At 33.7% G+C, this 23,985-nt stretch overlaps 1 protein-coding gene across 1 annotated transcript; it reads left to right on the top strand.

The window, feature by feature from the left end:
• Positions 1–2,053: 2,053 nt before the first annotated feature.
• LOC132563710 (alanine--tRNA ligase, cytoplasmic-like) lies at positions 2,054–20,870 on the top strand. Its single transcript, XM_060228462.1, has 22 exons — positions 2,054–2,073; positions 2,949–3,220; positions 3,639–3,827; positions 3,944–4,089; positions 4,345–4,536; positions 6,300–6,444; positions 6,732–6,877; positions 8,629–8,737; positions 9,153–9,191; positions 9,324–9,444; positions 10,638–10,780; positions 11,353–11,479; positions 12,082–12,245; positions 13,148–13,264; positions 14,373–14,513; positions 15,410–15,550; positions 15,701–15,789; positions 16,165–16,273; positions 16,991–17,104; positions 18,072–18,185; positions 18,378–18,455; positions 20,823–20,870. Exons 2-22 carry the CDS (start codon positions 2,990–2,992, stop codon positions 20,868–20,870), a joined length of 2,703 nt encoding a protein of 900 aa, XP_060084445.1. The 5' UTR covers positions 2,054–2,073; positions 2,949–2,989.
• Positions 20,871–23,985: the final 3,115 nt, after the last annotated feature.

Below are 23,985 nucleotides of genomic sequence, written 5' to 3' on the forward strand. Positions count from 1 at the left end.
CTGTATATGTAAGTTTGCTATCATATTAATTGTAACTGTTTGTTTGTAACAAAGCGGGAGAGGGCTTTACCTGATTTCAATAACTTGTACCCAATCCCTTTGTTTCAATCAAATATGGTTTAAAAGGCGATGATTGGCTTCTTTTTTTTAAATATAATCTAAAGTAATTATGAGACAGTTTGTACGCTGCAAAATAAGAAAATAAAAACGCGGGCGGTCAGAACAGGGTTCCCCGTCGGTGCTGGAAATGTAAGGTGGTACCGGGCTGTAATTAGTATCACCATCTGAAGTGCTTCAGGGAACGAGATTGGTTAATAAATCTCTGTTTCAAAGACGCTTAAGTGAAGCTAGACGTCAAATTCATATAATATATAAACATGGTGTGTATTTGGGAAATTATCGCTTATATTTGCAACTAAAACTATATCTGAAGCAATTAAGGAAATGTTACGATATCGGTTTTAAAATTACTGTCTCCGACGTCTTCCGGGTAAAAGCCAAATTCATCTGCATGTGCAGTTGGCTTGTGCTGAAGCGAATGAAGAAGATATAGGCAAATAACTGGGATTGGGGGATTTTGCATTTGAAAACGAATCCCATATTTCCTAATTTTTATCTTGTCATTGTTGTTGCGTCTGTTCCTTAGATCTACCCCTTGCAACTTGTATCCAGTTTTGAAGGACAATCTTTCGAAACTATCTCATATGCAACCACTGTATCATAGAGATTTTGTTTCAAAGCTTTTGTTGTGGTCTTTTATTTTCCTAATTTATATTGCTTTAGTTTATTTTATTGCTTTAAGCCAAGCATTATTGTAGTTAAGTTTGTTTAGGTCATTTGTGCTATTTTTAACTATATGCTTGTTCCTAAGTTTTTACCGTTGTTTATTTTAGTTGTGCCAGGTCATTTTTATTGCTGTTCTGCTGCATGTTTTGGTGCTTATTTATTTATCTATTTATCTTTAATGCATGCCTTTTCTGTGATAATTAATTTCATATAATTGTGCATATTGCTATTTTTTTTCTTATTTTTGTCGTAAGAATAGCTCTACAGAGCTAAAGTTACAATGTTTAAAAACATGCTGAATAAAGGTTCTTGTATCTTGTGCCTACTTTTGAAATTCTTATGAAAAATAATAAATTAGAAATGAAAATTCTTGAAATTATGTTTCAGAAAAACCTCTCTGCGAGATGGAGTATATGACAGTGAGGTGGTAATAATACTACTGGTAAGCAATTTTGTATTGTCATGAGCCAGACAAGTAACTGCAAACGTCAAAATTGCCTCCTTTTACTTGTTCCAATTTTATGCACGATGTGTTATGTGCTGTAGTTAATGATATTGATTGCAAATTATGTACATTGATATACCCTAGCTCATATGTTTAGAATGTCACATAGTATTGTGTACATGTTTTACCATATCAATTTATCCAAAGGATGATTTCACTGTTTATTCAGAGACCTATAATGATATCAAAGATATACATAGTAATAATTTGTGTGGGCACCAGCTTGGCTTCAAACTAGTGACTTCTTACTCTCAAGGCAAACATTGAGACATGACTAAATGGAAATTCTCACTAGTTGAGACTAGCAAGATGACCTGTGCTCTAAGCTTCTATATGTACCTGGTACAATAATATACTCTCACCTTCAATATATAACTTAAAAGACAACAAGATCGAGAATCAATATTTAATTGCAGAAAAAAAGCTGCATGGGTATCATATGCTATAACTTAAAGAGATATATAGAAAATGGCCACAAAATTTTAAACAGGGTTTATTTGACCTTTATTTAACACCAGCTTATTAAATATGGTTATTGTATCAGCAGCATCTTGGATAGAGATAAGATTTCATGGACATTCTCTTAACAAAGTTCAGCTCATCAATACTGTGCATGTCCACCAGTGAAATTGATGCATGCTCATGGGGGCGAGCATTATCCTGTTGCAGCATGGCATTAAATTGCTGCACAAATGGAAGGACATGAGGGCAGATGATTATGTCAAGGGGTCTGATGCCTATAAAAGTGCCGTTCACATCCACAAGAGCTGTTCTGTCATGGGGTGAGATCCAACACAAAAAGAACATGAAAATGAAGATGTGGGCCAGACAGACAAACTACACATACAACACATGCATTGACCAATGTAAATTGAGATTGAGACATGCACAACTTGTCTGTGTAAAGTTTAAAGCTTTAATTAATAAAATTGAGCAATAAATGAACATTCCACATATGCACATTTTCTTTTTTCTGCTTGTATATAAAGGAAGCATTTTATTCCCTCAAGCTTCTACTCTTGTGGTGATCAAAAGCATCAAATAAGTAAAAGGATTGAGTAATAAACAATGTTCAGGGCTCTTGATTGGGCTCCAATCAGTGACCTTTACTCTTTCAAGGCATTTACCATATCACTTGGCTAAAGGGAAATTCCATTTGTCAAGATTAGTAGAGTAAGTGACCAAGATGACCTTACATATTGACAAATCATTATTGTTTACCTTCTAGTATTTGCATAGATTAATTGCCATTGCAAAACAATACAAACTTGGTTGGAATTATGAGCAAAGGATGACAATTTGATGGTATAGCCATATTGATCCAATTTTAACACCAATGGGCTGATGGACAGGGCCAAAAGTGATCAAATTGATTTCAAAAATCCTTTCAGTGCCCAAGTATGGTTAATTTCGATGTAATTTTTATAGCACAAAAAATTTTACTGTAATTTTTATAGAAAAAATGCGTTTTTTTTGTATAATGTTGTTTATTTCCCATTGTAAATAACTTTGTAAGAATTATTAGTATAGGATGACAGTTTTGATGGTATGCAGGTATTGACACTGGCTTACTATCATCAATGTCACAATTTCTTTTTCATGACACCTGAAAGCTACTTACCCTTTAGCCTTTATAATCAAATATTTCTTATTTCAGGTGACTGTCAAGGCCACTAGGCATCTTGTTAACTGAAAAAGATGTTGTCTCAATCAAACAGTGGAGGAAGAACAATTTGTCAAAGATGTTTGAGATATATTAGGTCAACACAACGATATATCAGTCATCAAGAGACATGGACATCAACCAAGATAAGGAAAGCTTTTGTTGACTATTTCAAAGAAACTCACGATCATCAGATTATTCCTTCTTCATCAATAATTCCTGTAAAAGATGGAGGAACATACTTCACAAATGCTGGAATGAATCAAGTAATGTATACTGCTAGGTTTTCTGTAGCTCTTAATACACCAGACATTAAACATTTTGACATAAACAGACATCTGTTCGGTAGAATGTCTTAAAATCTCATGTATGAGAATGAGGAAACTCTGATTTTACTTTTAATGTAGTAAATATCAATTAAAAAACTATACAAGTATGTTAAATGTTTTCAGTCATATTCTAATTGTGTTCGTTTGGGTATAATGGTAAGCATATTTCATAATTCTGATATCTATAGTATAAGGTACCATACGACTATCATAGCTTGGCTCAGTATTGTATTTGTTTCTTATGATAGTAAAAAAGTGAAATGCTGACTGAAACAAATAACCTTTCCAAATATCAATTAAGTTTTCTATAACCAACATGGCCCTTTATACATTTTGATATATTTTTATTTGTTAGTTCAAACCAATTTTTCTGGAAACTGTTGACCCACACAGTAAAATGGCTGGCTACAAACGAGTGACAAACCACCAGAAATGCATCAGAGTTGGCGGTAAACATAATGATTTGGAGACGGTTGGCAAAGATCTTTATCACCATACCTTCTTTGAAATGCTAGGGAGTTGGTCATTTGGAGATTACTTTAAGGTAAACAATGTTTTAGATATTGGATATAAATCATGTTGTGTATTGGTTAAGCAATGAATTTGATGCATTTTACCCTAGGGATCGTAACATTTATATATTTGCATTATTTGTAACAGGAGGAGGCATGTACCATGGCCATGGAGCTATTAACTAAAGTGTATGGCTTGCCAGTTTCTCGCCTTTATTTTACATATTTCAACGGTGATGCCAAACTTGGTCTGCAACCAGACCTAGAAACTAAAAACATCTGGCAGAGTCTGGGGTATGTCTTTGACATGTAGATTTGAGAAAATGTTGCAGTTTTTATATCAATAAATTTGTTTTACACCATTGTGAAATGTCTTGAATGAAATGTAATGATTTTAATGTAATCTTTCCCAACAGTATCTCGAAGGTATTAAGATCATGGTATATCAATATTGGGATTAATTGCACCGTGCTTCGATTTTACATATATGTATTTACATGGGACTAAATTATTAAAATCACTCCGTTTTTCTTTTTTGGTATTTTGCAGAATACCCCAGAAGCGTATTCTGCCTTTTTATATGGAGGACAACTTTTGGGATATGGGTAAGACAGGGCCATGTGGGCCTTGCACAGAGATCCACTACGACCACACAGGAGATGGGACTGGAGTACACCTTGTCAACCGGGGGTCCCCACGGGTTGTGGAGATTTGGAATCTGGTCTTTATGCAGTATAACAGGTCTGCTACTTTCCATATGGTGGTACTATCTTAATTTTATTTTGTTTGTCAACTTAATACCAACAATCACCACGTTTCATGGTTCATATCAATAACTACTTATTTGTAACTGAAAACATGGTATCATATTTCTTATTCAAGTAAACTGATACCTACAAGTTTAGCTGAGATTGAGGTGTGGAAGTAAGACCAAGGTGCTACTTTTTCATTAGCATCTACACCTGGGTTAGAGAGTTGCAGTCAAGTTTTCATTCTCAAAATTGATAATGCAAGAGCCAATTAGGAAGGATTGGTGCAGGAGATCAGGATAGAGTATATCCCTGCTGTATCTCACAGCATTTTGTAAGAGTTGATTAACTATAGCACATCCCTTGGTGTTCTGGGATGGTTTCTCTAATGTCTTCTGTCTAGAAAACATCAGAAGCCCAAGATTAGGGTTGGTCTACTGCATTCCACTGTATGTGGCAAAGTCTTACACGTCTTCTACAAAGACATTTCAAAGAGTTCAAGTTAGATATGCTGCCCCCATTCCACTTTATGAATAGAAGGAAAGATTGGTGGGTTTCAAGAATGTGCATGTACTCCTGGAATAATTGTCATATTCATTTCCTACTTTGTAAATACCTTCATTTAATACTGTTTTATGTATTTAATATTTTATTTTTTTTTGATTAGATAATCAGAATTTTTAATATCTGAATAATGGTTTCTTCAAAGACTGTCATTTTAGTAAGTCAAAGAGGGAACTGTGTGATATTTAATGATGTAAATGAGTCAAAATGGGGACTGTGTGACATGTAATGATTTTAGTGAATCAAAGTGGGAACTGTGTGACAAGCAATCATGTTAGTGAGTCAAAGTGGGAACTGTGTGATATTTAATCATGTTAGTGAGTCAAAAATGGAGACTGTGTGACACATAATCATTGTAGTGAGTCAGTGGGAACTCTTCGATATGACAAGTAATCATTTCAGTGAGTCAAAGTGGGAACTGTGTGATATTTTATCATGTTAGTGAGTGGGGACTGTGTAATGTGTAAGTAATTTTAATGAATCAGAGTGGACACTACATGTAATTAATTTTAGTGGGTTAAAGTTTGGACTGTGTGACATGTAATCATTTAAGTGAGTCAAAGTGGGGACTGTGATATGTAATTAATTTTAGCGAGTCAAAGTGGTGACTACATGTAATTAATATTAGTCAGAGTGGGGACTTTGTGACGTAAAATAAGTTAAACGAGCCAAAGTCGTGACTGGTGATCTGTAATCCTGTAGAATCCTTGTTCCAATTGTTTCACATTAGTTATACATCTAGGACCATTGCATGATTATTGAGTTTTCATCCTGTGAACAGCCAGGGTCATTTTGATGCTGGGCCTCCCTGTAGTAGTTAGTGGTTACCTTAGTGGACAACATATGTTAAGTCAATTGTATGCCATTAAGAGTAATTTGGTAAAGTGTTTTGCCGAAGGACACATCCACAACAGCACAGAACAGGTTTGTTTCTCGGCTTCCTGAGAAATGCAAACAAGCACATCTCGGTAGTGCCGAACCACACACCTAGGATCTTTACCTTATGTTACATTGGGCAACACTGATCAATGCAGGTTTAATTTTGATTGCCTAGTGATGTATTACAGTGTGTACTTGTCGATGGTGTGGCATCATGATATTTAAATATGATTGGTAATTACAGACTACAGTAACATATACCTGTATCCTATTTCTTGGATTGATTTACTGTAATATGATAATCCATATTAGGCAGGAAGATTCCACACTGTCAAACCTTTGCCGACAACATGTAGACACTGGAATGGGTCTGGAAAGGATGACAGCTGTTCTTCAGAACACAGAATCTAACTACAACACTGACCTGTTTTCTCCAATATTTGAAGCTATCAGTAAGGTAGTTTGTAATTACTGTAACTATCTACTTCTGTGTATTGCAATACTTATTGGCATCAAGTATGTTAAAATGGAAATAACATTTGACATATAGAAAACAAAATTATTCTTTCAATACTAAAGACATCTTCATTAGAGATAGTATGAGATTTCTTTTATTGTAGTGAAATAAGTTTGAATTTGATCTTTTTCACTATTTTACCAGAAATTAAAGTGGTAAAATGGCGAACATGAACCATGGTGCTTATTAATCTATATGTGCAAAGTATATTGTCTTACATGCAACAGGAGACAAAGATGCGACCTTACAAAGGCTTGGTGGGAGAGGACGACACGGGAGGTGTTGATACAGCATACCGTATTGTAGCTGATCACATTCGCATGTCGTCTATATCTATAGCTGATAATCTGGTGCCCAATAGAGCTGGTCTAGGGTAGGTTGTAACATGGATTAGTAATTTGTTTATTAATTAAATGTGGATATCTATTGTAACAGATCATTTTGACACTGCCTTCCTTTATATACGTGTTCTTCTTCTATATTCTTAACCTTACAAAACTTAAATGCATTCATGAACATTCAGACCATTTCCTGGAGTAAGGATTTTACCACAATATAGTATTATTACAGATAGAATAGCTTTTAAATTCAAACATGTTATTTTCTCACCAATTGAAGTGAAAACAAATGAACAGATAACATAATTATGCCTTAACTTTATTTGACAGTCAGGATGTTTTCTTAGTTTATTTTTTTTTTGTGCTGGTAATAGTTTTTTGATGAGGTGATGGGGAAGTTCAAGCCACAGATCATGTCTATCACTCATGTATTCATTATCATGCCCAATAATTTGTGTCCCATCTTTTTTGTAAGCTTACCATCATTAGATGGATTGAGAGCTGTTCAAATCACCGAATGACTATGGTCCATTTCTTATAGCATCACTGATTGTTAGGTCACCTGAGACAAAGTCTTTTAACATTTTCGACTTCCTCTGGAAAACTCTTAAACCAATTTGAATGAAACTGTATAAAGTATAAATACCTTCCATGGCTTAAGATGCAACAAAATTGTAAGTTATATGGTCGGCAACCCCTAGTGGCTGGAAGGCTGGGGCCTAAAAGTGTCATATTGAGTGAAACTTCAAAAAGCTTCTTCTCAAATCCCAGGTATGGTGGAAATATGTTCTCTACATGGATGAAAAGGCTTTCAGATGCTTTACTAGAAGTGTAAATTTCATGACCCCAGTGTTCAGATTACCCCCAGAGGAGGGGTAAAGTTTGCTATCTTTTATATAGGAAAATCATAATTTTGAACATTATTTGTTTTTTTTTTTAATGGAAATAGTTCAGTCCTGGTTAGAATTGTTAGTTTAAAATGACAGGTTTATGAGATGCTCATATTGACCTTTGCTGACCTCCAGGGGCTGTTTGGTGGTGTGAAAAATGGGTCAAATAGACTGAAATTTCCAAAATTTTCGTCTCAATACCCAGATAATGTAGAGCCAAATACTCTTCATGGATGGAAGTGTCTTGTGGTGCTTTATAAATATAAAAATTGTAAATTTCATGACACCAGGGTCTTACATTTCCCCTTAGGGAGGGGGTCAATTTACTATACTTTTTTTATTAGTATAAGCTGACAGTTTTATTGCATGCATATATTGACCTATACTGACCCCTAGGGACTGATGGGCAGAGCTAAGAATAGGTCAAATTGAGTGAAATTTTGAAGATGTTCTACTGTTCCTGGATGGAAGGTTTTAGATAGCAAAATTCGAATCTTGAGTGATATTACCATTTCTCAGAACATTTTAATCATCTTGGTAATATATTGAATAGAATTTCTTTAAGAAGCATAATTTCGCTGCTCTCAACAGTGTCATGAAGCCACAACATTTTCAGTTGTAGTTTGATCATAGTAACAATAAAGTGAAAAGTAGGGTGATGTGATGGCATTAAGGTTGTAGTCAAATCCTGTCAAATTGGTTTACACTGTATACCACAGGAGAAAATCACTTCATACTTATCTGATAAAAGTTACATTGAAAATTTGCTATGTCACATATAAATTTTCTAACTAGTTGTGGTATATAAACGTATCCAAAACTTTCAGGGCTTACTTCATAAGCAAAAAGTGTTGAAAAAGACCATTATAGTTTATTGAAACTTTTACTTTGTACAGATTAACCCTGAGAATTGTCATGTCGCAGTGTTTCCAGCAAGCCTACAAGGTTCTTGGAATGTCCCAGGGTTCAGTGTCCGGACTGGTGGATGTTGTTGTTGACAGTCTGGTGAGGATACAAATAGAAAAGAAAACATAAAAGTAACGTTATAATCTCAGTTTCAATATGAAATACTTTTTCAGCCCACCATCTGTGATCAAATCACCCTACATCTGTGTCATCCATATTCTGGCCATTGTCCCTCCTTAAACAATTTCTTTTATCACCTTGAGAAGTACTGGATGGATCTTGGATCTTCTGGGACTGATGAGATAAACGAAAGGTTGACAGGTGGCCATCTTGTATCTTGACAATTAAAGTTTGTTATACCTAGTGGTGGCCTGAAGTTTTGATTTATGTAATAATATATACACACTTATTGATATATGATACATTATATATGAGACAATACATGGTTTTGATATATTAGATTTAAAAAGACATTTATCCTGTATTGATTTTGCCATTTTTTCTGCTTATTTAGGGAGATGCCTACCCAGAACTTCAGAAAAATAATTCAAAAGTAAGTTAAGAATGTAGATAATGTGCCTCCCATATTTGACCTGAATCTGTTTTAAAGTTTTCTTCTCCAAATGATAGGTTTGTAGGATGATAAGAATGTATTCATTTAAGAGTATTTTCTTTTTATGTTCAGATTAGAAATATTACAAAAGAAACAGAAAAATGGTATACAAGTTTAGTTTCCAGTTCAGAAACAGCTTTCAGCAGATTTGTTAAAAGGACTGCCAGCAAGAGGGAACATAAGCATATATCAGGTATGTCAGAGTATTTACTTCCTCTGTAAAACTTTAGCAGAGTTTTTTCCGCTCATGGAAAGATAGGTTGTATTATGTTATTATGTTAGGTTGCATTTGGTGAGGCGGGTGGGCACACAGTGTCGGCTTGTTAATTTGAATAATACATTTAACATCAATTTTCCGTCCCTTTCCTGTTGCAAAATGCTCATTCTACTTATGACAAGCATATCATGTAACACCTTGCAGAATTCTTGTTATCTTCTTTAGGAATATTGAATTGGGCTCTGTGTGTCCCTCTGTCTGTCTGATGGCATTTCAAGTCTACATCTTGAAAATTTGTTAACATATCAGGCTAGCGCCTTTCTTGTACCTTTAGCTATTGGTGATATTTCATTTTTCATATTTTCTCTGCTATCACGAAAACAAACTCAGAATTACAAAATTTACTGTATGATAGCCTTTTGTAGGTTACAATTTGAAAACTGTTCATCTGGTTTCTACCTACGTTTAAAATCCTCAATGAAAGACAGATGTAACCAGCAGAAAAAACAACTTTTGATTCTTCTTTAATTTTAGCTACAGATGAAAGACCTTTATCCTAACTAAGGTAGACGAGACATAATAGCATAATCCTTCTTCGCTTCACAATAAATCTCGCTGAGATGAACAGATCTCCAACTGCCAGATCGATCACAAAGAAATTGATTTTAACTGATCGCTGAAATTTGATTGGTTGACACAGTTCTTTTTATTCTGTACAATATAATACGATTATAACAATAATAATTGATATAATTGAAATACATGTAGTGTTAACATACATTGTACATTTGTATCACATGGCTGTCATGTGACATAGACAATATCTATATAGCATTATATTGATAAAACATTATGGAACGAATATCAACAAGGAAATACAAATGATGTACAATTCACTATGTTACACAGAGAATCCACATCAAAATATTAACTTACTTTGAAATGTAGATATATAGGCCTTTTTTCCATGTTCATATCAACAGCCAGGTGGGAGGAATAATGCCACCCTTTTACATCTCCTTGAAATGTTTCCATTATAGGTTGTTATTACATTTTCAAATCAAAATCACAACCAATTTCACACAAATATTAAGTTAAGTTTTCTAAAATGTGTATTCTTACCAAAATACCAAAATACCACACTGACTATACTCTTCCTGGCATATCAGTTGAGGACATGATGAACCTCCACAAAGGAAAATATGGAAGCAAAGTCCCACTAAACATCATGCAAGATATAGCTTTAAAAGAAGGATACTCTATGGAAGATGTTGCCTTTCAGGAAGCCAGAATACAAGAGCAACATTTAGTGGTAAGTTTATTAGAACACCATCAACAGATGTGAGCCATTCAAATAATCTATGTCCATCATCCATCGGATGTCTGTCAGTCTGTCCATCAGATCTTAAACAATTTTGTTTACACTATTTTTGTGAAGTATTGGATGAATTTTTCTCAAATTTCAGCTGGTGATTCCATTTAGTTCCTTGTTGTGCCCATTTGGTTGTGGGGTTGATAAAAAAAAGAATGACTGACAGGTGGCCATCTTGGAATTTTGACAATTAGAATGTCTTATCATTCTGTCTTGAGTAGTACAGGATGGATCTTTCTCGAATTTCCCATTTAGCTTCTCATTGATCCCTAGTCATGCCCATTTGATTTTGTGACTGATTAGCAAAAAGATAAATGACTGACAAGCAGCCATTTTAGATTCGGAAAAAAAGAATGATTTTGATTGCTATTTTTGGAGGTAACAGACATGTTTTTTACTAACCTTCATATTTAGTTCCTCTTTGTTTGAAGTTGTGCATTTCTGATTTTGGGACTGCATTGATAGATTTGATGTATACTGGAATCTAGGTATGAACCAATGATTTGTTGTAGGAAAATACTGAGATTAAGAATAAACTGAAGTTAGACAAGAACATGATAGTATCACTACAGCAGCGAGGAGTTCCGTGGACAGATGACAGCTTCAAATATAACTACACTTCTGTGGAGGGCAAATATGGTGATACTTTGATTTACAGTATGCTTTTCATTTACCATCCTCGATACGCAAGGAGTTATGATCACTTTTGGTCTGCATCCCTGGAACATGTCATGGCAAAATGGAAGGTTCCATTTGTGACACCTTGTGGATAAGGCAAAAAGATAAGTTTGATCCTTTGATGTGCATCCAATGAATCTCGAGGTGGCCTAATGATATATTGTAATGGCTTTGAAATTGGGTGTCTGTTTTTGTAATCTTCAAAAGGAGGGTGTCAGCCTTTGATTTGTCAATTTTTGTTCCCTGGAACCAATCTAATGACTTCTCTTGTACCTTATTTTGCCTTGACATGTTTCAGGGATGCAGAGAGTGAAAGTGATTGTAACCCTGAGAGTATCAAGGGTGTTGATTTACTTGTCATGACTATTCTATTTCTGTATTTAACAACAGTACTGTACATCACCATACCACTTTTCTTTAATTAACATGGCATGAAGTAAACTAAAGTTCCTTAACAGACTCACATTGAAAGTTTGAAAATGTTTTTAAAAATTCATTTGATTTGGAAATAGGTTCATTCAAGAATGTAGCTTATTTTAATTTCATGTGAATTTGCATTCCAGAATTCCTTGATGACTTCAATGGCATCGTATTAGGACTTGTAGACAGCAGAGGCTTTGTGGACAAGATAGGTCCTGATGTTCAAAGTGGAATTATTGTTGACAAGAGTATTTTCTATAGTGAAGGTGGAGGCCAGGCTGCAGACATAGGATATATAAAGACAGAGGTGTTTATATATATTATAAATAATTTCAATAGGGAAGGTCAAGAGAGAGTTTTCTTAATTACCGGTATCAAACCTTGACCTGAGGATACCAAAATTAATAAATTCAGTCCAGGAATTAGTTTCCTCAGCTGTATAAAAAACAGTAATTGAATTCTATTATATGGATACTGCTGTGAATTCAGAGTGAAGGTTTTTTGCACTACCATATATCAAAACATTTACTTATCTTAAAACATTTACTTGTCATATTAAAACATTTACTTATCTTAAAACATTTACTTGTCATATTAAAACATTTACATGTCATGTTAAAACATCTACTGCTACTTGTCATATTAAAACATCTACTTGTCATAAAACATCTACTTGTCATATTAAAACATTTACTTATATTAAAACATTTACTTAAATTAAAACATTTATTTGTCATATTAAAACATCTACTTGTCATATTAAAACATCTACTGCTACTTGTCATATTAAAACATTTACTTATCATGAAACGTTTACTTGCCATATTAAAACAACTACTTGCCATATGAAAACATCTACTTGCCATATTAAAACATTTACTTATCATAAAACATTTACTTGTCATAAAAAATTTACTTATCATATTAAAACATCTACTTGTCATAAGACATTTACTTAAATTAAAACATTTATTTGTCATATTAAAACATCTACTTGTCATAAAACATCTACTTGTCATATTAAAACATTTACTTGTCATAAAACATTTACTTGTCATATTAAAACATTTACTTGTCATAAAACATTTACTTGTCATATTAAAACATTTACTTGTCACATTAAAACATTTACTTGTCATATTAAAACATCTACTTGTTGTATTAAAACATGCATAACTGGATCAGGCTAATATAATGATCTTCCTACAGCTTGGATCCTTCAGAGTAGAGGATGTCCAGACATTTGATGGCTATGTGTTACACCTTGGAAATGTTGAGAGTGGAAATTTAGAAATGGGCGAAACAGTGTCCCAGGTGATTGACCAGGTATGTATGAAAAAATTGTATGAAGCTTTCCCTTGAAAATTTTTGTTTGAATATATTTAAATGTATGAAATTTGCACCTTTTGTATAATTCCTATTTTATTCCATCACACAGTAACTAACTCTGTAAATTATACAAGTCGTCTGTTTGGCAGTTGTATGTGTAAGTACATTGTAGTTGCAGGTGTTATGTGTAAGGAGACTTCCATCTTTTTGTGTTACTTGTTTCTCATTAGGTAAGATATGTACAGAATGTTTTAACTTCTGGATCCTATTGGTGAGAAATATTATGTTATCATATAATAAACAAATCATGATGATTCATATTTACAGTCATATATTTGACTCTATATTGAACTAGATATTAAGCTCAGGATAACCTATATATAGTGGTCCGTTATCATGCGGTCATCTGCCAAACTACTGAAGTTCTTACAATTTTAACTTCATCTCAAGTTCCACCAGTGGGATTGAGCTGAAACTTGCCTGAAATGAATATAAGATTGTCCTAACCAAATGTTGTTATTTTTTGGGTTGATCAAATCCAAAATTGCCACCACGTTGAAAAAACCATTTTAAACTTTTCAAGTTCCACTGGTACCAATGAGCTGTAGATTGGTGGGAACATGAATGAAGGAAAGCAGAAAAATACCTATTTTAAACTTTTCCCCAAGTTCGATCAGTGTGATTGAGCTGAAATTTGCCTGAAAGGATCCAGAGATGGGCCTGACCAAGTGTTATTATTTTTCTGGGTGGTCCGAATTCAAATATGGTCGTCATGGCCATATTAAAAAAATTCCGATTCCACTTGGAAAATTTAGTCTGCTTAAATTAAGGTAAAATATTTTAGAGAATGTATAGAAACTGGATTAAAGAGCATTTTGTGTCTTTACTGCTAAAATATTACAAACTGTTTTAATAATTTAATAACCAATTTTACTATTTCTGTTACTTGTATTGGTCTTTATATTCAGAAGACAATTTAAGCCCTTAGGCCTCATGTTTCAGCTTCCAGGAACATTTAATTTTGTCTATTTACAATCCAATATTTCATTTGATATAATTAATATATACATTATTTGAAATATGTTTTTCTGTCTTGTTTTTCTAGGAACATCGGTTAGGATGTATGAGAAATCACACAGCAACTCACCTTTTACTAGCAGGAATTCGTAAGATACTGGATACCAATACAGAACAGGCTGGTTCCAGCATTCACAAAGACAGCTTTTCATTTGACTTCACTTCCCACGTAGGTGAAATACATTTCTGTTATCCCTAAATAATGGCAAGAGCTTCTATTAAAAAAATAAGAGAACAGGATACACATAAAAAAATAATAAAAAATAAGATTTCAATATTTTTTTTCTTTGCGAATCAGAAATGATTCATTGTACATCAGTTAAAGTATCCTATGTACTAGAGGGGGACACCTTAAGATTTCAAAAATGGAATAAGAGAATAAAAGAATCTTGATTCAGAGAAGAAAAGATTATTCACATGAGAACTGGGGAAAAACTAGAAAAGACTGGACAGCATGACAGTGTAATTGAATTTTGAGACATTGGTAAGTCAGGTGATATTTTTTGCACATTTAGGAACAGATTTTGCAAATAATGTAAGGTGATTTAATTTGATTTCCATTACTGAGCACCCCTCACATGATATCACAAACCAAACTTCTTTATGTACCAAGTACACATGGTGTTATTACACCCAGTTATGGCAAGTGATATAAAAGTTTTTGCATGTTCAACCAAAAATAGATTGATAACTGCATTTTTCCAGATACTTCATCCACCTCAGGTTGTAGAAAATGTTGATTTCTAGAATTCTCTCAAGTTTCAGCAAATTCTATAGTGCCATTTTAAACTGATCTAAATCATGTTGGTAGGCAGCAAATAAACGCCTTGTAGCCATTCATAGCCATTCGTTCAAACAACAAGAATCCAATCTAAATTTGAGATTGGGGAGGTGATGCTCATTGTAAGACTGATAATTCTACTGGACATCAAATGTATGGATAGGCTTCTTACCAAATCTTGGATTATTGATGAATTTAACCACAGAAATCAGAAACTTATCATGTCCTGTTATCAGATGATAATTATGACAGGAATTTGGAGATAGAACACATTATCATTGTAGAGGAAGTTGGAAGCTGACCATGTGTCACAGATTGAAGATTTAGTCAAAGCATCTATTCAAAAGAATGATCCAGTGAAGAGAGAAAGGATTCCTCGAGATGTTGCCCTAGAAATGGAGGCCATTGTACCGTTAAGAGATGAGGTATAATCATCTGTTTATTCCATACAATTTTAATAAAGATATATTATAAGGTATATAATTTGTGGAGATTTATCTCCCAGATGTGTATGTGTCATAAATTCTATACTGTATTGATAGATGTAAAATAAGTTTTATGTACTATGTTGACAGATTTACCCCTCACATGTGTATGTGCTGAGTATAGGAAATTCAGTATGTACTGATGACAATTTAATGTCTAAAGAACTTTGTGGAGGAACGTAAGTATGAGGCTCAGTGTTTATTTTGTAGTAGTATTTCACATTATCAAAATTTAAGTTGTTTGTATCTGCATCATATTAACTATAAAAGTCTGTTACTCTATAGATATTCGACAGGATCTATTTTTTTCTTCTGTAAAATTGTATTTAATTCAGAGTGTCATACCATTCCTGATTATGTAAGACATACTAAACAAAGAGTTTAATTGTTGCTTAAAGTGTGATGTCAAAGTTTGGTTTTGGTATTCTGTTTTGGTCGTGGTAGGATCATGAGAAGTTGATGTATCAGTATATTCTTTCTAGATATGGTCTGAAAGGCTTTATCTTTTTCTACCTAGTCTTTCTCTCACACAATATATATATACTTCATTACAGCCATGTCAGTAAAACAGGTGATATTGGGGACTTTTACATTACCTCAGTGATCAGAGCAAATCAGGCTACCAAGAGGATATATGCTGTAACTGGACAATCTGCTGAACAGGTAACTCTTTGTGTTCTCACTTATTTTCGGCAGCCAATACACTAAACAGGCAACTTGATGTGTTCCCAATTACTATAACTGGCTAATACACAAAACAGGTATCTCTTTGTGTTCTCATTAACTTTACTCGTTAGTACACAAAACAGGTATCTCTATGTGTTCTCATTAACTTTACTCGTTAGTACACAAAACAGGTAACTCTATGTGTTCTCATTGACTATAACTGGCTAATACACAAAACGGTAACTATTTGTGTTCTGATTAATTTTAACTGGCTAATACACAAAACAGGTAACTCTATGTGTTTTTATTTACTGTCTCTCGCCTTCTGTTTAAGTGGTATATACACAAGCTCATCATCAAATAAATCATTTTGATTTTTCACACCAGAAAATGGTTGAATGTAACTGTGTGTTGTGATGTCTGAATAAAAACGTGTGTACCAAAATGTGATAACAAATTAAATTTCAGTATCATGCATTTTTATTTGAAATGGGAGGACAACATTAACTATGCTGCATAGATTATATATTGTTATATTATCATTACAGGGTAATACTCAAAACAGCTGATAACATGGCCTCAAATACAATTTATTAGTACTCTGATATTCTGTATCTGACATAAATTTTCTCTTCCACTCACTTAACATGCAAGATACATGTTTTTTTAACTGTTTTGTTTTCATAAGTCTATGTCAATGATTTCATGTTCCAGGTATTAAAAACAGGAGAGAGGGCACAAGAGTTGCTCCAGAAGATTAAATCTGGGATTAATGATAGAGACAAACTGGATGATCTTCTTGAGTGTGTTGAAGAACTTAATAGTATGGTAGGTATCATGGTAGAGATTGATATGGTAATACATACTTGACTAAATCAGATAAATTGAAGCACAAAATGATTTTTCGTATCTGTATATAATGTGAAGAAGATGAAATTTGCATACAAGTTAGTCTCAGATGGGTTGATCAATACCACATGGTCTACCGTCCGTCTGTCAACTTTTCTCCTAAAAATGATTAGAAGTCATAAATGATTAATAGTATTTTGTCCAAATTTGGAGGGCAAAAGTTTCAAAGCTTGAAAATTCTACTATTAATGTGGGATGGTTTTAGCCCAATTTTTTCTGAAACATTGAAGGGCGAGTGGGAATCAATTTTGTATATACAGTGGGTCTCAACCCGCCAGGTGCAGAAAGGGCAGGGCCCAATGAGGGAATGGTGCAATTGCTTAAAAGTCCTATGCCTTCTGAATGATTTATTTGCCCAAATATAACCTGAAGCATTCTTTTGTGAAGGGGAATCAATTTTGTATAAAGTTTGGTCTTGATCAACTTTCGGCAAAAATTGCAAGGCCCAATGATGGAAATAAACCAAATTCTTTTAAAATCCTTTTCCACCTGTAGCAATGATTGGATTTTGAACAAATTTGGTTTGAAGCATACCTAAGTGATGGGAGATCAATTTTGTACATTGTATAATGTTTGATCTTGGCCTCCTGGGGCAAGAGCTGGGAACCCAAATGGGGGAAATGGGGAAAGAAATCTTTAAAATCCTTCTACTGTAGGAATATCAGGATTCTTTCCCTATTCAATCTGAAGCTTTCGGGGTGAATGAGACTTTTGTATAAATGATTTGCTGACTCTCTGAGGGATGAGGAGTGCAGGGCCCAATGAAGAAATCAATATAAACTTTGATAATTCCTTTTCCTTTAAATTGGATGAAACAATTTCAGGCAAGCAAAGCAATGTGAGAGATACAGGCCTTATGGACCTTTTATCTTTTCTTTTGTTTTAGTTTGGCTTAGTTATGCCCAAAACTATGAGAGACCAAGTGTATTCAGAGCTGTCTCCTCTTTCAAATCGATTGTCTGGCATGGAATCAGAGAGGCTAGCTGCTAATGCCCAACAGGTAAAGTTTTCTTCCTTAGAAATACAACATATATAACATGGACATGAAATAAAAAGATTTGAAAAAGTTCAAAATTTACCCTGTATAATTAAATTGGCACTGACACCAGTGCCTTAATGTTTAAATAATCTCTGTGAGATATGGTACTGTAAAATTAATGCTATTATAACAGGACTTAAATTCTATTCATAGGTTATTAACAAAGAAATGCAAGCTCAGAAGAATGGCAGTTTTGTATTATGCAGAAGTGATTTAAAGAAATCAAAACAGGTATGATATAAATCCTTACTTGTTAGATAATTAGGGTTCACCATGTGGTGAAAAAACCTAATGTTATTGTTATGTTTCTTTTTCTTATTATTATTCTGAAATTTGTGGACACATCTTTTGATGAGTAAGAGGTAGGTTTAAAGTCCATTTAGCACTTTGTAGTACGTATCTGAAAAAGTAAGTGTAACATTTTTAAATAGGTCTTAAATCCAATTTGGCCTCCATGAGATCATATATTGAAAACTTTAAAATAGCTATAACTTAATGCAATTATATTATTTGTAGATAATTCCCATACCTAACTTTTTTATCATCAGCAAAACGTGTTTGAAGGGGATATTTATTTTGGGCTCTGTCTGTGCGTGCGTCCTTAACTTTAACTTTAATACTGTTCAACCTCAATCTTTCTGAAATTTCATGTTTATATTTCCCTCGATCCCTAGTTTTCCCCGTTTGATTTTGGTGCAGATCAGAAAAAACAGGCACACAAACGGCCATCTTGGATTTTGACTTTGAAAGTTTGTTATCAATATTTCTTTAGAAGTACTGTATAGATCTTTCTCAAATTTCATGTATAGGTTCCTCTAGGTCCCTAGTTGAACTTGTTTGATTTTGGAACAGACCAAATAAACAAAATGGCCGACAGGTGGCCATCTTGGATTTTTTCAATGAAGTTTGTTATAGCTATTTCTTGAGAAGTACATGATAAATCTTTCTTAAATTTCATATGTAGGTTCCTTTTGGTCCCTGGTTGTACCTTTTTGAATTTTGGATTTATTCAGAGAAAACAAAATGGCCGACATAAGGCCATTTTGGATTTGGCAGGTAAAAATTATCATCAGAATTTCAGCATAGGAATGTTCAAATGTCTTATCATTAAGAATAAAACAGAGAAGAGAAAAGAAGGGAAAAGATCCAATTTTCAAAAAGCAAATAAAGATCAAACAATTGTGGGCACCAAGATCCTTCTGGGAAACGTAGACAAAAAACAGAAATTTAAAGTTAACTTTCCTGTCCGGGCTACAGCTTCAGAACCATTCCACTCAACATTTCATTTTTTTTATATTTTCTCTGTTACCATGGAAACATAAAACTATTATAACTATACTTTAGCATATATATATATGATTGTATGCCTTTCTTTTAAACAGCGGGCACAGGGGATAATGTCAAGCTTTGTATTATCTTGTTCTCATTACATATAACACAAAATTTGTCAAATAAAAGAGCTTGCTGTTCGGTCAAAGGTCACAAATTAAAAAAACAAATTTTCTTGTGAAAATTTCTTTTACAGATCAGTACAGAATGTCATTCGGATGAATTTTATGTCTTCAGATTTTCTTTAGCATTTAGCGTTAACGTTGGATGCCATTATGAGAAGGGTTTCCCCAGATGTTCTATACCATTTAGTGATAAGCTGAAGTTTCAACTTCAGAAAAATGGCTGCTTTGGTGTAATATAAGATTTTACCTGTAATTGCAATTGGGCATATCTAATTAATTGCTGAATATATTGTATTTATCTTCGGATATGTTATGTAAAATAACAAATAAATTAGACCTTTTAGGAAACATTATTTTGTAAAATGTCATGTTCTAGTTTTTGATAGGGGCCATAGTTCAAAAACCTTTTTAAATTCTACAATTCCTAAAGCCAAGATAATTTACATTTAAGATATTTAGGACATTTTCTATCAATTTTAAAGTCACAGAGGTCAATTATGTCAAAATCTTTTAAGTAGCATTTTCTCAATATCCAAGAGGCACATGGCGATGAAATTTTGTCTGTACTATACTATGATCAATTGCTATTGAATGTTTTTGAATATAAAACCTTTTTTTAAACTTCAAGATCTGGTTTTCGATGGGGGTCAAAGTTGAAAATTGCTATTTTGGGTAACAAACTTTGAAAAATTCTTCTCAAGTTCTTCAAGGTCTAGGGCCTTAATATTGCATATGAACAAAGCTCTGGTCATTGACTATCAAGTTTGTTAATACAAATGACCTTGAACCACTTTCTAGGTCACAGGATACAATTATTTCAAAATATTTAAAAAAACATTTTTGCAAAAGCCAAGACCCACCCACATGGTGATTCGTGATGAAATTTTGTCAGTAGAACACAGTGATCAATTGCTATTGAATGCAACAATCAAACCTTATTAGGATATTCAATTTTCAATTCTCCATTGGGGTTGATATTGAAAAAAATTGGAAAACATCTTAAGTTCTACAAGGTCTAGAATATTTCTACTTCATATCTTAGATGTCTGGCTCATTATCTATCAAATTATAAATATGCTTGTCGGGTATGAAGCTGTTTGTTATATCTGTGAAAAAATATAATATAAATGATTGTACTTTGTAGGTTATCAAGCTGTTTGTTATATCTGTGAAGAAATCTAATATCTTTTAATGATTATACTTGTAGGGTATGAAGCTGTTTGTTATATCTGTGAAGAAATCTAATATCTTTTAATGATTATACTTGTAGGGTATGAAGCTGTTTGTTATACCTGTGAAGAAATCTAATATCTTTTAATGATTATACTTGTAGGGTATGAAGCTGTTTGTTATATCTGTGAAAAAATATAATATCTTTTAATGATTATGACCAGGAGGAGTTGATAGAAATCTAATATCTTTTAATGTCATTGGTATGAAGCTGTTTGTTATAGTCAACCATTGACCAGGAGGAGTTGATAGCTGTTTGTTATCATTGGTCTAATATCTTTTAATGATTAAGGTAAGTCAAGCCATTGACCAGGAGGAGTTGATAGCTGTCATTGGTCCTAAGGTAAGTCAAGCCATTGACCAGGAGGAGTTGATAGCTGTCATTGGTCCTAAGGTAAGTCAAGCCATTGACCTGTCATTGGTCCTAAGGTAAGTCAAGCCATTGACCTGTCATTGGTCCTAAGGTAAGTCAAGCCATTGACCTGTAATTGGTCCTAAGGTAAGTCAAGCCATTGACCAGGAGGAGTTGAGGGACAGGAATATACTCATTTTAATCCTCTTGATATGAATCATGCTATTGCCCTCAGCATTGAGTTTAACTTTCTCATCTAATTGTTTACATTGTTATCACAAGCAGTCTATGTATCAAAAATAGAGGATGGATCTAAGAATGCATCACGAATGGGATGATACAACCAAAGTTTTACCGACCCACAAACATCAGATGAGGTGCCATTATTATACATCATCCTTCGGTCAACCTCTTCATCCTGAAACATATCTTCATAATATAAATTGTTCATCCAATTATTTGAAAATTTTATGGCAGTACAATGTTTTACACCGGGAATAAAAAATTTCAATCATTGTATACTGAGATATATATAATGCCAAAGAATCAATCTTTCATGTATTTCAGCACTGCTCTTCGGAGATGAAGGATGCCTTAAATCAGCTGATAGAAAGACATGGCTGTGGATCATTGTTTACTCAGAGTAAAGGGGAAAGACAGTTATATTCTACTGATTTTAAGAGAGAACTGATGACAACAACAGAGACAGATGCAGAGAAAATTTATGAAGTTACAAGGAGTGTATTGGATTGTGTTTATACTGCAGTTCAACAAAAAGAACATTAACCTGTAGTTGATGCATATCGTATAGCTATTTTATAATGGCAGCATAATAATACAAAATTCTAAAAAATCTGGTGTTTTTTAATTATTTAAAATGATAACTGGAACCTGGGCCTTATGATTTATTAGTATGTACAGCCTATGTATGGCTGTAAGACATCTGATAAATCCAGGGCTATAATTTATGTGTGTACAACCTATACATGGCTGTAAGACATCTGATAAATCCAGGGCTATGATTTATTAGTATGTACAACCTATATATGGCTGTCTGATATATCTAGGGCTATGATTTATCAGTATGTACAGCCTATATATGGCTGTCTGATAAATCCAGGGCTATGATTTATGTATGTACAGCCTATATATGGCTGTAAGACATCTGATATATCCGGCGCTATGATTTATGTATGTACAGCCTATATATGGCTGTAAGACATCTGATAAATCCAGGGTTATGATTTATTAGTATGTACAGGCTATATATGGCTGTAAGACATCTGATAAATCCAGGGCTATGATTTATGTGTGTACAACCTATATATGGCTGTAAGACATCTGATAAATCCAGGGTTATGATTTATTAGTATGTACAGCCTATATATGATATCCAGGGCTATGATTTATTAGTATGTACAGCCTATACATGGCTGTAAGACATCTGATAAACCCAGGGCTATGATTTATTAGTATGTACAGCCTATATATGGCTGTCTGATATATCCAGGGTTATGATTTATTAGTATGTACAGCCTATATATGGCTGTCTGATATATCCAGGGCTATGATTTATTAGTATGTACAGCCTATACATGGCTGTAAGACATCTGATAAACCCAGGGCTATGATTTATTAGTATGTACAGCCTATATATGGCTGTAAGACATCTGATATATCTAGGGCTATGATTTATGTATGTACAGCCTATATATGGTTGTAAGAGAGGACATCTGATATATCTAGGGCTATGATTTATTAGTATGTACAACCTATATATGGCTGTAAGACATATGATATATCCCGGCTGTGATTTATTAGTATGTACAGCCTATATATGGCTGTAAGACATCTGATATATCCAGGGCTATGATTTATGTGTGTACAACCTATATATGGCTGTAAGACATCTGATAAATCCAGGGTTATGATTTATTAGTATGTACAGCCTATATATGGCTGTAAGAGAGGACATCTGATATATCCAGGGCTATGATTTATTAGTATGTACAGCCTATATATGGCTGTCTGATATATCCAGGGCTATGATTTATTAGTATGTACAACCTATATATGGCTGTAAGACATATGATATATCCCGGCTGTGATTTATTAGTATGTACAGCCTATATATGATATATCCAGGGCTATGATTTATCAGTATGTAAAACCTGTATATGACTGCAAGATATCAGATATATCCCAGGCTATGATTTATTAGTATGTACAGTCTATTTATGGCTATAAGACATCTGATTTATCCAGGGCTATAATTTATGTGTGTACAGCCTATATATGGCTGAAGGACATCTGATATATCCAGGGCTATGATATATGTGGTACAACCTATATCCCACAATATGATTTATTAGTATGTACAACCCATATATGGCTATAAGACATCTGATTTATCCGGCGCTATGATTTATGTATGTACAGCCTATGTATGGCTGTAAGACATCTGATATATCTAGGGCTATGATTTATTAGTATGTACAGCCTATATATGGCTGTAAGAGAGGATATCTGATAAATCCAGGGCTATGATTTATTAGTATGTACAGCCTATATATGACTGTAAGACATCTGATATATCCCGGCTGTGATTTATTTGTATGTACAGCCTATATATGGCTGTAAGATTAAATACCGACTGTACTTGCTTTGAAGCTATGGTATGAATTTCATCCACATGTTGACATGTTGAAGTGTAGCTCTGAAGAAC

The sequence above is a fragment of the Ylistrum balloti genome, unplaced genomic scaffold (genome assembly GCF_031769215.1).
Source record: "Ylistrum balloti isolate Yb309-2 unplaced genomic scaffold, AGI_CSIRO_Ybal_v1 Utg371830, whole genome shotgun sequence".
In the NCBI taxonomy this organism is placed as follows: Eukaryota; Metazoa; Mollusca; class Bivalvia; order Pectinida; family Pectinidae; genus Ylistrum; species Ylistrum balloti.